General features: G+C 36.7%; 1 protein-coding gene across 1 annotated transcript in view; it reads right to left on the bottom strand.

The window, feature by feature from the left end:
- si (sucrase-isomaltase) overlaps positions 1-14,751 on the bottom strand; it is a 62,319-nt gene that overhangs the window by 11,378 nt on the left and 36,190 nt on the right. The window contains exons 25-39 of the mRNA XM_030744154.1: positions 14,513-14,719; positions 14,248-14,402; positions 13,482-13,650; positions 11,809-11,905; positions 11,026-11,138; positions 10,629-10,754; positions 7,815-7,943; positions 7,493-7,609; positions 7,285-7,347; positions 7,042-7,158; positions 6,846-6,936; positions 6,569-6,707; positions 5,631-5,764; positions 5,427-5,461; positions 4,697-4,813 (exon numbers count right to left, since the gene is read on the bottom strand). Of these exons, the coding sequence (XP_030600014.1) occupies positions 4,697-4,813; positions 5,427-5,461; positions 5,631-5,764; positions 6,569-6,707; positions 6,846-6,936; positions 7,042-7,158; positions 7,285-7,347; positions 7,493-7,609; positions 7,815-7,943; positions 10,629-10,754; positions 11,026-11,138; positions 11,809-11,905; positions 13,482-13,650; positions 14,248-14,402; positions 14,513-14,719 (1,809 nt within the window). The remainder of the gene's footprint in view (positions 1-4,696; positions 4,814-5,426; positions 5,462-5,630; positions 5,765-6,568; positions 6,708-6,845; positions 6,937-7,041; positions 7,159-7,284; positions 7,348-7,492; positions 7,610-7,814; positions 7,944-10,628; positions 10,755-11,025; positions 11,139-11,808; positions 11,906-13,481; positions 13,651-14,247; positions 14,403-14,512; positions 14,720-14,751) is intronic.

The following is a 14,751-nucleotide window of genomic DNA, read 5'->3' as shown; positions in this document are numbered from 1 at the left end:
GTAATGAGTTGTTAACCACTGGCAAACATTATCATAGCATTCCATCAATCACTGGCTACAGTAACATCACAAATATTGCACAGTTGTGTGCATTTTGGTTATCTGGATTACATTCAATGCCTTTAGCACTGTAGCATTTTAACGCATTAGCTTATATGGCTGTTCATCTGGGTCTTCCACCATCTGGAAAATGAACATGAATATTATATCCTCACCTATTTGGAAAAGAATATGAAAACTACCAAAATGTACACATGCTTCTCAGCATCTATTACTTTCACTAAACATTATGATAATATCTTTTTTAGTTTTAATAGTTAGCAACTAGCAATTGTTCTCAACTGATTGTGGATTTTTTGATTTGTTCAGTAACTTTGGGTTTTCCTCTTATACTTAAAAAACAAACAACACACACACACACACACTTGGGCAGTATAGCTGCTATACCTTCCTGCATGTAGTCACAGAAACTGAGTGAGTGGATGCAGAGGGAGAGTGGGTTTGGGGGTGTAGACAAGTGCCTGTTGAGATGGGATTTCATTTGTATTCATTCTATATGTCAGCATTATCCTTGTATTATAATAATATCTAGACTTTGACACATTTTATGCTTTCAGTTGTTGCCCTCATGAATGGCGCATGTGCCAAAAATGATGGCATAACCGCTGGCGTGTGCAGCGCTTTGTTGTTGTTTCGGCTTGTCGTGCACTTCTCAGTTTTTGTAACCTGGGGCGACTGGTGTAGCCAAGTGGATGGTTGTCTTGGGCTTTACTTTCCTTTTAATAGCATAACAGTACAGGAGCTTAGAGATTCCCAGATTACACAGAGAGAGATGCTCCACAGGATGACAGGATGAATATATATATACAGTCAAAAGTTTGGACACACCTTCTCATTCAATTTTTACATTTTTTTTTCCTACATTGTAAATCAATACCAAAGTCATCCAGACTATGAAGAAATCATGTAGTAAACTTAAAAGTGTTAAACAAACCAAAATATGTTTTAGATTTTAGATTCTTCAAAGTAGGCACCTTTTGCTTTGATTACAGCTTTGCACACTCTTGGCATTCTCTCAATACTGTAAGCTTCATGAGGTAATCACCTGAAATGGTTTTCCAACAGTCTTGAAGGAATTTCCAGAGGTGCTGAGCACTTGTTGGCTGCTTTGCTCATCCCAAACATCTCAATTGTGTTTAGATCAGCTGATTGTGGAGGCCAGGTCATCTGACGCAACACTCCATCACCCTCTTTCATGCTCAAATAACCCTTACATAGCCGGGAGGTGTGATTGGGGCCAAATGATGATTCCTTTCTGGGGGCGGTCCTGATGAGAGCCAGTTTCATCATAACATTTGATGGTCTTTGCGACTGCACTTGAGGATACTTTCAAACGTCTTGAAATTTTAGGTTTTTCTTTACTTAGTTGAGTAACTCTACCTCTTCACAACACAACTGATGGTCTCAAACACATTAAGAGGGCAAATTGAAGAAATTAACTCTTGACAAGCCACAGCTGTTAACTGAAAGCCATTCCAGGTGACTGCCTCATAAAGCTGACAGAAAATGCCAAGATATGCGAAGCTGTCATCTAAGCAAGAGGTGCATACCCTGAAGAATCTAAAATATGAAACATATTCTGGTTTGTATAACACTTTTTTGTTTACTAAATAATTCTATATGTATTCCTTGATAGTTTGGATGACGTTAGTATTAATCTACAATGCAGACAATTTTTAAATTGTCATTTTAATGAAAAACCACTGAATTAGAATGTGTGTCCAAACTAGAGTGGTACTGTATACATGTACAAGTTATTCCTAAAGCAAACTCAATCACTGATAAGGAATTTAGGGGATGCAAATATTGACAAACTAGGCATATAGTGTAAAACAAAACAAAAAAAAAAACTAAACTAAAAACATGCTTACAAGAATTACAACAGAAAAATATTCCAAAACCTGTTTTATACATTTTAACACAAATATTACATGACCGACAGTTATACCTATGTGCTGAACCCTTAAGGTAGACTTTTCATTTATGGAAAGCGAGAGATGGGACTGATGGAGAGGTGCAAGAAAAGTGTGAGGGATGCATAGAATCCATCTTGTGAATTCATATAATTTATGGCCACATTTATAGTGTCAAAAGGCCTTGTGACACGCTGGTTGCAGACAGATATATATGTGTGTGTCTACATACTTACATGTGCCGCTTCAAGGAAAAATGAGGCTATCTGGCTGTATCAGCCCTTCTCATCTATCCTCTTCTGTAGTTATGGTCATTCTTTTCATTTATCTGTCTGGAATCTACCCTCTGCCACCATCTAATAAACATCTGAGTTTCTGTTTTGCATAGCTCATATCAGACAAAGAAAATATATTTAGATGAACAATAATATGTCCCTTTGGGTGAATAACAATATACATAACTCCAATACAACTGCCCTGCTGAAACAAGGCTTGGCAGAGAATATATCTTGTTTAATTAATTTTGTTCTGATACCACTGTGGACATGGCAGTATATTTCTAGTGCAGTGAAATTATCTGGAGGTCAACACTGAAAGTTGTCTGAGGGTAAAGAGACACTAGGCGTGACAGAGCTCCGGGAATGACTCTGCAAAAACTCTCCTCTCTCTTTCTGTCTCCACTGTTTCTGACCTTGGATACCCTCCAGTCTGGTTTGTGGTGTTACATACTTCGTTGTCAAATGGCTTGTTAAGCAGGCTGGATGTTGGAGTCACTAACTGCCTGATGATTGTGTGGCTTTTATATAGCTGTGCTAGATAAAAGCCACATTTGACTCTCATTCATACATTCCTTTTCTAATTTGTTTCAAAATTAGTAAATTGTTTATTCATCTTTTCTCACCTCTCACGTCGTCATTACGAGCCTGTCATCACCATTTAACTTGCTGAATTGTCATCTTGTGTACATTGCCACAAATTTATCCCTCATTTTTCTTTCTCTCTCTCATAGCATATGAACTCCTCTACTCCTCCTTACCTTTTTTTTTTTTTTTTTGCATGTCAGTATTTTTCCCCTCACAGTTATTCTGTTTTTTTTTTCTTCTGGTTGTTATAAATACATACTGTCCTCTCATCAATTTTCTCTCAATGCCTCAGACTTTTTCTCTCTCTGACTTTACCTCTTCTTCACAAATTATCATTTTGAGCTACCCTCTCCTGCCGTGTGAGTACTTCTTTTCTGTCAGTTTTACCCATGCTTAAACATCCATTTGCAACCCATTATTAAACGATTGGAATCATGGGGTGTATGTGTGCGGAGGTTAGGTGGTGTGCGGTGCTGCCCAGATCACCTTGAGAATTCAATTATATCCCCACTCCATGTCGTTAAAAAGCACAGGCACTGACCCACACACACAAACACATGCCCACATATACATACACAACCCTGTTCTGTCTAGTATTGCAGACTGTAGTGCAGAGAAATTTCGCCTGGTGGGATCGATCTCCGGACGGGTGTTATTGGATTTCTCAGATGTGTTCCAACACTTTTAAAGGTCACCACTTGAATGAATGCCACCAACACTACACCACCAAACAGGTCTATCTTTCTGGGTATTTGTGTGGGTGTGTATGTATGTCAAACAGAGATTAAAAAAATAAAAAAGATGGCAAGGGAAATGGGAAGTAACTTAGTTTGCATTTTTTTGCCGTTAACAAGAGCTGACATGTGTTGGTAATATATCTGGAGAATTTGACCCCATATTTTCAGAACACAAACACATGCTGGCTATAGCAGAATTGAGATGTAGTGAGCACCTTGCCTGGTGTCATTTAAAGCCAGAGGAATCAGCTCATATGCCCTGCATCCAACAATCAACCCTATTTTGGTGAGTTTATTATTAAAAATTATTTAAAAATTATTAAAAAAATGAATAAATAAATAAATTACTACATAAGGAATAAACTGTATCACAGTTTTAATGGAATTGCTGTTTTTTTTTTTTTGCTAATTGATATCAATTTAAACAAATATAGTTTGAATACTGAATAACACTAGATTCATTTTGATGTCGTTAGTAATCGAGCAATTACCATCAACATTATATTCTTCTATATACACTATATTCAAACACAAGCAAAAGTACAATGCTTAGTAATATATAATCAGTTTTTTTTCTTGTATTTCCTTTTATTTTTTTGTTCTTATATTTCAAAGTAGCTGATATTATACTGTCTGAAGTGTGTAAAATCATCTCTGAATGTCTAGTAACATATTGTACCATAAATTACATACCAAAGTGGCTTGAAATAATTTTGGTATTTAATCTGAATTCTGTGGTTTGATGAACTAACGAGAAAAATTGTTCCCAGACTCTTCATTTTACTAAACAGGAGTCAAGTTTTTTTTTTTTTTTTTTAAAGGCACCATGTCCATTTAAGATTATATCCATGACACTAGCAATTGCCATGAGCATTTCTCAGACTCTGGTAAAAATACAAAAATAGATAAAATACCCCCATCTCAATCAGCAGTACTGAACCCAAGTAGAAAAAAAAAATCCACAATATAAAACCTTTATAGTGCAAACATTTCTCTGATAATTGTTTTATAATTTAAGTGAGATTTTCTCGAGTGCACAAAAGAGAGAGTGAAACAGTCAAATAAGCAACTTAAAACTTTCCAGTCCGGTACATCGCTATGTTTGCATTCTTAATTCACTCACCGGGTTACCCTTGCCATTGTGGTTGCGTGAGTATGGATAAAAAGCACCCAGCTGTGACCAACGAAGACACATCTCACGTTCAGCTTTATTAAAGAACCCGCATATGTCTGCCCCGGTCTGAAAGAGAGTGTCAGGTGATAGTCTGAGTTTTTCTATGTGTGTGTGAGGAAATGGAGATGACAGAAAGAAGAAACGTGCATCAAAGAGCAGGTATATCTACAAAGAGCACCTTCTGACCGCTGGGGTCATGCTACTCTTTTTCTTTTTTTTTTTGCAAGCATCATATTTCTGAGATGTCCTTGCATAGTATAACCTTATAGCTGGACTGGGAGTGTGCAAATTATTCTCCAAATAAGGATCAATAAGGTGTCAGTTTATAACTATTATTGGACACAGAGAAAATAAGAGAAAAGGCAGAAAGGCAATATGTTAGGGAGAGGAGGTGAACAGAAAAAGGCAGAGAGAGCCAGGACAACAATATAAAATGTAAGATGCATCCAAGACTGCTCATTTAATAACAATAACATGTCATGATGGAGTAATGCAAGGGCACTTTATTGAGGTGGAGCTTGCAATGGCATGCTTCACATTGTATTTCAAGATGTCCTTTGATCAAAAGGGTCAAGCAAACAAAATAACATAATTCAAGCTACTGTAATCTATTTAGCGAGGACAAGATCACTCAATAAGATTACATCTTGTCAAAACCAGAACAGATGATGATACTTACATAAGGGATGCCAAACAGACTGAACTCCATCATACCTGTAGAGAAAACGAGTATGGGAAGTTGTGGAAACTGAGGATTAGTCTTTTTTTTTTTTTTTTTTTTTTTTTTTTTTTTTTTACACATAGTATTGCAGAATAGCATCAACAATTATGAATAATAAGTGTTATCTTAAAGAGTAAGATTAGAATGTGTGTCTATGTGTACCTATAATGGATTTGTAAAGTTGGTCCCAGCTAGCATTGTTGTCTCCAAGCCAATGTCCGGCCCATTTTCCACTAGAGGGGTAGGTGGATCTGGTGACCACTATGCCTCTTTTACCTGTCACGTTCAGAAGGGCACTGTAAAAAGAAGAGGGGCATAAAAATTTGTCTAACACATGGAAATAACACACACAAACACACACACACAGCCTAGCAATCAGCAGAATGTAAAAGTGGCTTCTTCCTTTTAAATGAAATACATTTATTATAGAAATGAACTAGCAAATTAAGTGTAATTCTTAAAATACAATTGTTAAGCTACAGTGACTGAGCTCAAAGCCTTATACCCTTTTAGTCACTAACTGCAGTTTGTCTTCTTTGTAGTGAAAAGAGTGTTTTACTTCATGAGCAAATGTATTTTCAAACAGGCAAATAATATAAAGATTTAATAAGACTATATTTCTGGCTGGAAGATATCAGTTGTCTATCTTCTGTGTCTGGGTTTATTTTTATTTTTTTTCTCGTCTATTTTCTATTCACCTATGTTTTTTTTTTTAACCGTATTCCAATTATGAATTTCAGTTATGATAATTTTATCTACCTCTGGTTCATAGAGCAATATAAAATTTATTTGGCATGATTTACATGTCCCAGATTAAATGGCCTGAATGCTGTGCTTAATATGTCACAAAAATACATTAAAGTTGAGAGTCTCTCATTTTTGTTGATTAACATGCATGGCTTATGCTTTTATGTTAAAATAGCAATGAAAAGAAATGTACTTTGATAGCCGAAGTAGCCAATGTAATTGCTAAGTATAAACAATACTGTATAGCAGATACTTGAGCTGGCAGGAAAGAAAAAAAAAAAGGCATGTACAAAAGCACATATGTAGATATACAAAGACACACACACACACATTATATATATATATTTACTTACTCATATGTAGGCTTGGTGTGGGACCAGCCATAGAGGTTATGAACATCATAGTGTCTGACTCTTTTTCCATCACTGAGTATCTGTTCGCTGTTCATGCACAGAGTCTTATGGTTTAAGCCAAGCTGTTTTGACTCCAAGGCTGCAAAATGCACATGCACACACACATACACAAAAACACACCAAAAAACAAAATCCTTTTAATAAATTCTGCTTATGTTGATAAAGTTAAATAACCCAATTATTACTCAAAGCGAACAAAGACAATATTCTGCCTTACGCGGCATATATGGTGGGTTCTCTAGTTTTGGATCACCAAGACACTTTCCTCCAACTGTGCCATGGACAAAACTAGCAGGCTCATTCATGTCCTTCAAATAAATGCAAAGTATAGATGATGAAAGTCAAAGGAAAATCAGGTAGAATGAAACACAAACAAGGTGTCTTTATTAGATTTTCCATTTCAGGACACTCACAATCCAAATGCCATCAAACTTCATAGTTTTCTCATAGAAATCTTTGATTTCTTTATGCCACCAGTCTGCAGTTTGGGGCCGGAAGAAGTCTGGAAATGCGGTGTATGACCTATAGAGCTGGAGATGAGAAGGAAATGAAATTATGAAAACTGAATAACTGATTAATGTCCATTGATATTTCTCATGTATATGCAGATACTAATGATATATATTTTAGCAAGGTGAAGTTGGAAAATATTGTACCTCTACTTGGATATCCCAGTCCAGATTTTCATCTACTGTGACATTTGGATAATCAGGCCAGACCTGTTGAAAAATGTTACAAATAATAGAACTATAATAATAATACAAATAATTGGCACACAGTATGCACAAGCCTTATTCTTTTAAATCTCTTTTTCAGTACAGTACATGCTGAGGTATATACAGTACTGTTCAACTTTCTTCTTACCTTCCCCCACACAATTCCATCACTGATGGTTTGGGGCCATTTTATGAAAACATCTGCTTCTTTACCTCTCTCAAAGGCTGGGTAGGGGTCTGTCTCATTACCTGAGATGGCAGGATCCTGGAATTAGAGATGCACAAGTCTTGTGTTTTTAGTACATGAGAGTAGGTAGTTTGTCAGTAACATATCCTTTGCAGAAATGGCTGCTGTTACATTACATTGCATTCATGACATTGCATTCAAGCATCTTTTACATTATATTTACATCTGCCTTGATAAAGTGCCTTCTGTGACTTCACTGAATGAGATCCCAATATGTCATTACCAGAATGAAAATGAACCTCATGCCCTCTTTTCTCATGCTATCAACCAGGGCAGGCAGTCCTTTAAAGTCTTGGTCCAGGACAAAGTCCAGCTGACGCTCCATGTAGTCAATGTCTGCATACTGCACATCCTGCAACACATGCCAGTTAAAGCTCAGATGAAGTGATATTTAACTTTGAACAGTTTTTTGCATATTTACCTTCATGAACTTTAAAGAGTTTGTAGATACAATCAAGTTTTAATTGAAGTATTTTTTTTTAATAAACTTCTTACTAAACAGCTAAACCATGTTGTAAATAAATGAAAGAATAATCATGAATTCACTTATGATTAGTTAGAAAACAATTGGTAACTTTTCCTAAAGAGTTGTCATATGCTGGGGTTCCAGCAAATAAATATGTAAAATCTGAGATGTTCATCTTATAATGCATGCTACACATGGGATGTACTGTAGGGGACGTGAGAGTTTTATTTGCTTCTGGGTCTTATTTCGTACAGTGAGAATAACACTTGATCTGCTTTAGTTGCCTGTCTGAGAAAGATTAAGGCTGATTTGTCTATAAAGCTAGCTGATGCGTAGCATTTTTAAGTAACTGTATTTTCTGCTATCTTTCATTCTACTTAATGATGCAGGAATCTTTTTGGTTGGTGTCAGCTTCTTGCAGGTTAGGGCTTTGTGAAAGCATATTCTGGGGATCACTTGATTATTGATGGAAAGTCTTGTGTTCTGCTCTGCATAATGAAGAGGTTTTGGTTCTGGCCTGTTTCCTCATAGGACATCTTTGGCCAAAATGTTACCCTAATATGCATTTCGGTTTTCACTGTGAGGAAGTGTGTGGTACAATCTGGAAAGGTCTAGAGGTTGTGAAACATACAACTGATTGAATTTCAAATAAAATTATAGGTCACATTTGATTAGGTTAAACTGGATGTACCCAATATAATCCTCAAAGTCCATGTTTCCATTTTTCTTCTTCTGAAAAGCTAATTTTATGTAATTCAGTTACAGTCCACATACAATGATTATATTGCAAAAACAGCTAGATACTGTGTTGGATTTAGTTCAGTCTATTCCATTGAGTGTATGACTCTGCAGTGTACAACCTGCAATGGACAATCTTTCAGGTTGCATTTGTCCAGACAAAGGTAATATAAGGATTCCTTGTGCAGAGACACTGACTGAATGAAATCACTGTCAAAAGTGTGACAAAAGCAGACAAACATACTGGTGTGTACAGTGGGGGAATGATTATTTGATTCCCTGCTGAATTTATAAGTTTGCTCACTTACAAAAAATGGACATTCTCTAATTTTTATCGTAGTTTCATTTTAATGTAGAGATACAGAATATCAACCAAAAGTCTAGAAAAAAAAAAAACACACACACACACATTACATGAATGTTATAAATTGATTTGCATGTCATTGAGTAAAATAAGTATTTGATTCCCTACAACCTATCCAGAATTCTGGCTCCAGCAGATTGTAAAGAGGAGTGGGCCAAAATCCCTCCTGAGATGTGTGCAAACCTGGTGACCACCTTCAAGAAATGTCTTACCGCTGTATTTGACAACAAGGGTTTCTCTACAAAGTAGTAAGTCACGTTCATTCATTCATTCATGTTTTGCTTTGGGCATCAAATACTTATTTCACTCAATGACATGCGAATCGATTAATAACTTTAATGTCATGTGTTTTCTTCAAGATTTTCGGTTGATATTCTGTCCCTCGCCATTAAAATGAAAGTACCATAAACATTAGAGACTCTTTAGCTCTCTGTAAGTGAGCAAACTTACAAATTCAGCAGAGGATCAAATAATTATTCCCCCCACTGTAATTGTGCCATATGTTTTATAGGCAGTATAAGCACTGTGTCCTGCAGGTAAAGCTCCTTAAGTTGAATCACTTCCACTGAAGGAGGTGTTTGGTTGGCAAGTGGATTTGATAATTCATCAGAGAAAGAAGTAAAACAACTTTTAACCATTGTTCACCTATTATAAATATGGTTTTGCCTTAAGATTTTTTTCAGACTATTCTTAATTAAGATGTAGTGTAATTATGGGAAACGTACCGTCAGAACCTAAAGTATCAGTAGTCTCATTGTTATTCAAATCAAAGAGGAGGAGTTAAATCATAGTTTTATTAAAAATAAAGGTGCAAAGCGCTCTACAAAGCTTTATTGAAGTGGTATCACTTACATCCAATGCATTAGGCAGCTTTGTTCTCTAAGAAACACAAAAGCAACTTCACCACAGACACAGAATTTGCTACATAAAGAAGGCAAGACTTCAGTCAACAAAAGTATTGTCAAAATAATGCTCTCTATTAATGGTCTCAGAGGATAAGAAACAGTCTCTAACCAATTCTCAAGAGAGAAAAAACAGATCAAACACTTGAGATGAACTAAGCTATACCAACACTTCACTAAATTACTTCACTGGATAAATGGAAAGAAGTTCTTTTACTAATAAATCCAAATTATTGGCACCACTACTACGGTGTGAGGGAAACAGCATGAAATAAAATGATATTATAGTGTATGAAACCCACAGTGAAACATTAGTGATACCAATATTCAAGTCATGTAGTTGTTTTTTTCATTTTGTTTTATTTTTTTGGTAGATGATAAGATTATTTTCATACTTTATTACCTGAATAAAACCCTACACATCGAACGATATTGTTCGATTTGGAAGAATGTTTCAAAAATATTTTTTCTCTGAAAATTTTCTTTCTGCCAAAGAATTGCGTTCAGTGTTCTGGTACGGTGCCGTTCTTATCAGGATTTCAGAAGTTTTTTTTTAAAGGAACTTACATAGGGGATCCCAGCTGCCCTCATATCTTTGTAAAGGTGTTCTATTTCCGTGTCATTCTCGTAGCCATAGCGACAGAGTTGGAACCCAAGGGACCAATAGGCAGGTAGAACAGGTCGTCCAATCAGCTGTTAAGAAGAAAGCAAACAAGGAAGCCAAAACAGTTAGCCACAGGAAAAAGTTGTTTTGCAGCAAACCGGGACAGTGTCCATAAAGTGCTTGTTTGACTGTTTGTGTGCACATATGTGCGGATATGTGTGTTTAGACTGGCTAAATGAGAGAGAGCAATGAAGCGGAGAAGTCACAGCTGCTGCAGTCCATCAACAGCGGCCCAGTGCCAGGCACAAAACACACAGGCGCACACAGGCACAAACAAACCAGAAGTCCAAGAAGACTTACTTGAGTGTACTCCTGCACCACCATCTCAGGCGTAGGTCCCAGGACCATGTAGAAATCCAGGATGCCTCCCAGAGTTCGATAGGTTAAACCTGGATCAGGCAGGAAAGTGACATCTACAAACAAAGCAAAGAAGACAGTTATGTTACTTAAAAGTTTATATGAAGTGATGCATATGTGTGTGTGTTTGCATTCAAGAAAGGGAGGAAAAGATGGAAGACCAACAAGCAAAACTTTTTATTTAATTTTGGTCTTAAAATAATGGCCTAAGTCATTTTTTTCTGGTTTTTCAGACAACTCAAAAAACTGAACCAAATATTGAAAATATGATGATATATGCAAAAAAAAAAAAAAAAGAAAAAAGAAAAAAAAATCAAATGACTTAGGACATTATTTTAGGAAGGTGATGTTATTAAAAGAGTCATTTCAGTAACTTTTCATAAAAACAGTTAGACCATTATTTTTTAATCTGGTGATGAAATAGCTTATAAGGACACTGTTGCAGAAGGAATAACTACTCTGAAAAATGTATGGATATAACAGTATGTGTGATGCATGTTAATTTGTGTTTTATAGGATGAATGCAAATGTACAAAAATGGGCATGTGCTCATTACTTTATGCTGGCCTTGCAAATATCTCCCTGTCAAAGGAATTGTTCTCAAAACTTGTAAGATGGCTTTAATCATTAATTCATAAATGCACCTAAATCTGGCATATGTGCAGGGACTAGCAATGGCGTTTATGCATAAGTTCCATGTGACTGTGCACGTGCTGCTTCTCTCACCCATAGCATTGCTGTTTAGCAGCAGCACACCATGAGCATCAGCTGTATTCTCCAAGCCCATATAGAAGGGATGGACTCCATAGCAATTCATCTTGTACTGTAGCAGAGAGACACAAAAAGAAGTGTGAAATGGGTGAATGTTGGTTAAAGAATTTGCCTGTGTGATTTGTGCTAATGCTGACTTGTGCACAAATTAAAAAAAAAAAAAGCACATTTCTTTTCACCTGACAGTACAGTTCTAATTTTATTTATGGATGTAACAGCAACCCTGCTACAGTATAATGGGCTTGCTCCCAGCGCTGTCTGTATTCTGAAGTTTTCCCTAAAGTAAGGAAACATACTCCTACAGTTATCTTCTATGTAAATTAATATGCACATAATAAAAGTTTTAAAAAATAAAGTTTGCATGGTACTTAAAGGAGCATGCTGTAACTTCTTTGCTACCATACTAATAAATACCAAGTTAGTGTTCCTTTAGTGACAGCTGAGAGGTCCACCTCTTGTCTTTGGCGCTTAGATGAGGATGGAACTAGACAGACTGGGATAAGAGGAACAGACAGAAAGGTGGTGGGGGACAGGGAAACTGCCACTTTCAGATGTCACCATCCTGAGACTCATGGGCATGTTACACTCTATCAGTCTCCTGCACTTCTGGTACATAAGAAGTTGTTGAATTGTAATACAGTGTCTCTGAGGACCTGCTCTGTCTTTCTGTCACTTTTGTTTAGATGTGTGCCTCTTCTTGATAAGTATGAGTGTGTCCTCGTGGCCCTGGTACATAGTGTGATGGCTGTGGCTTAAGAAGGAGAAAGGTCATTTGATAATTCACTAACAACGAAGCCTCGTGGTCTCTCTCGACTACTCTGTCATAACAAATGTGCAGACATAGATTTTCATTCTGGAAATATTTACATGGGCTCTAATAGTTCAACTACGGACACTCTTCAAAATAAAGCAATGTTTTTATTAAGCATTTTGTTTGGTGCCTTATTAAATCTTTCCCTCAAAGTCTCCGGATTTTATACATGCTTAATGATTGAAGATGCCCTCTGCACAATCCATGACAAAGTGTGATTCTGATTTATCAAGGATTCAGCTACTATTTTTTAGGTGTTTCATTATCCATTTTGCAATTATTTGACATGCAGGAGGCCTCCTCCCTAACCTTAATACCCTTCCTCTCCAAGAAACCCCATAACAGCTCTCTGAACCCCATGGAGTTATTTTAAAAGCTCAGCAATTACCCTTGATAATGCTGATGGCAGCTTTATCCTGTCTGGCCTTGACATTGTTGGAAAAAAAAAAAAAAACCTGATGACGAATGCTCATGTCAACAGAACCACATCAAAGTGTCATGAATGACAACTTTATATGCTACGGAAGGTTGTTTACAAATCATCTCTGTAGTCTCTGCAGGTTGTGTTGGTAAAGATATTCAGTGCAGGGTTCTCTTTTACATATGCCATAGCAAGCATAAAATTGGTTTTGATGAAACACACTAAAGCTTAAAAAATCAAGCATTCTTTCAAGTAAATTATATTCTAATTACCTCTGCATCAAGAGCAGAAATACCAACCAAATATTGTCAGTGGGAGTGCTGTGTTTTTAACACTGCATGCAGATACATATGCATATGTGTGCTGCTGCAGTATGTGTGTTAGTGTGATACTTACACCAGGAGGCTGGTCCTTGGCGAACATCCCCCAGGTATGATAGTTGAGGTTGTGCTTATAAGTGGGATGCTCTGTTTCCCCAAAACCATAAACAAACTGAGATGGCAATTTAGTTGACACTTGGATGAACATGTCTGAGAAGGTAAAACCTGGCACAGATGAATCCCAACTAGGAAAAAAGATGGAGGATTAAACCAATGAGCAAGAGAGAGAAAGCAAGGGGGAGGGAGAAGGAAAGGGATTTATTGTCAAAGGGAGTTATTCACAATATGTTTGATATAAATAAGCATAATGACCCCCAGGGAACTACAGTCATCCCTTCAACATACTTAATAAATTTTAATTAGTAAAATTTCAACTGACATTTCTCCAAAAAAAAAAAGGTGTAACTACAAAATAATGTCACACTTGCTTTGGGATATTCTTTGAATAGACTCCAAAGCTCTGCTGCTTCATGTGACATCATCATGGATGCTGAACAAGAGGAAACAACTTCAGGCACTGACGGACTGGGAAACTTTCCTGAGCATCTCTCATGTGACTGAATAACTGTTTGACTGTTTGTCACTTTAATCTTTTAGGATTAAAGAGTTTCTTGCCTGAAAATAGTTGGAAAGAAATTTTTTATCCCATTCATGACTTTATTATTTGGTAGGACAATTTATAGTGACTCATCTGTTGAAAACAGACCTCAGCACATATATACACTTCTTCATTAAAGAAAAACCTCAACATACTGAAACTTCTGTAAAACTAAGATACTCACATTATGGTTCCGGTGCGTTTCCTAATGACCTTGATGCCAAATGGATTGTTGGCAATAACGACCTTGTAAAGCCTCTTGCCCTCATCAGTCTCAGGGGTTGCAGGAACTGACAATCCAACTGGTACCTCATAGCGATTATTTTCCAGGTCAAATATCTGGATGTGGAGGAATTGTTATTGCATCAGTTTATGTGTATGCACATCTTGGGCAGAAGAAATTTGAATCAATCAATGCACCACTACCTGAACAAAAAATAAATAAGCACCTTGAACTGCAGCATGTCACTGCTGTGATATTTGATGTCAACGCGGAGTTTGTCAATATCAGGTGACTCTGGACGACCACTGTTCCGGTACTTCTTGTTCCAAATGATATCAACTATGATGCCATCCATATTTTCTGTTAATCCTGTGACAGTGTAACCATAGTCTTCTGGATAGATGCACGATGGGGCTCCTTCAGTGGCAACTGGCTATGTATGGAAAAAAGTAAGCACAAAGATTT

Source organism: Archocentrus centrarchus, chromosome 13 (genome assembly GCF_007364275.1).
Source record: "Archocentrus centrarchus isolate MPI-CPG fArcCen1 chromosome 13, fArcCen1, whole genome shotgun sequence".
NCBI lineage: Eukaryota > Metazoa > Chordata > Actinopteri > Cichliformes > Cichlidae > Archocentrus > Archocentrus centrarchus.
This window is presented reverse-complemented; position numbering and strand designations above follow the sequence as displayed.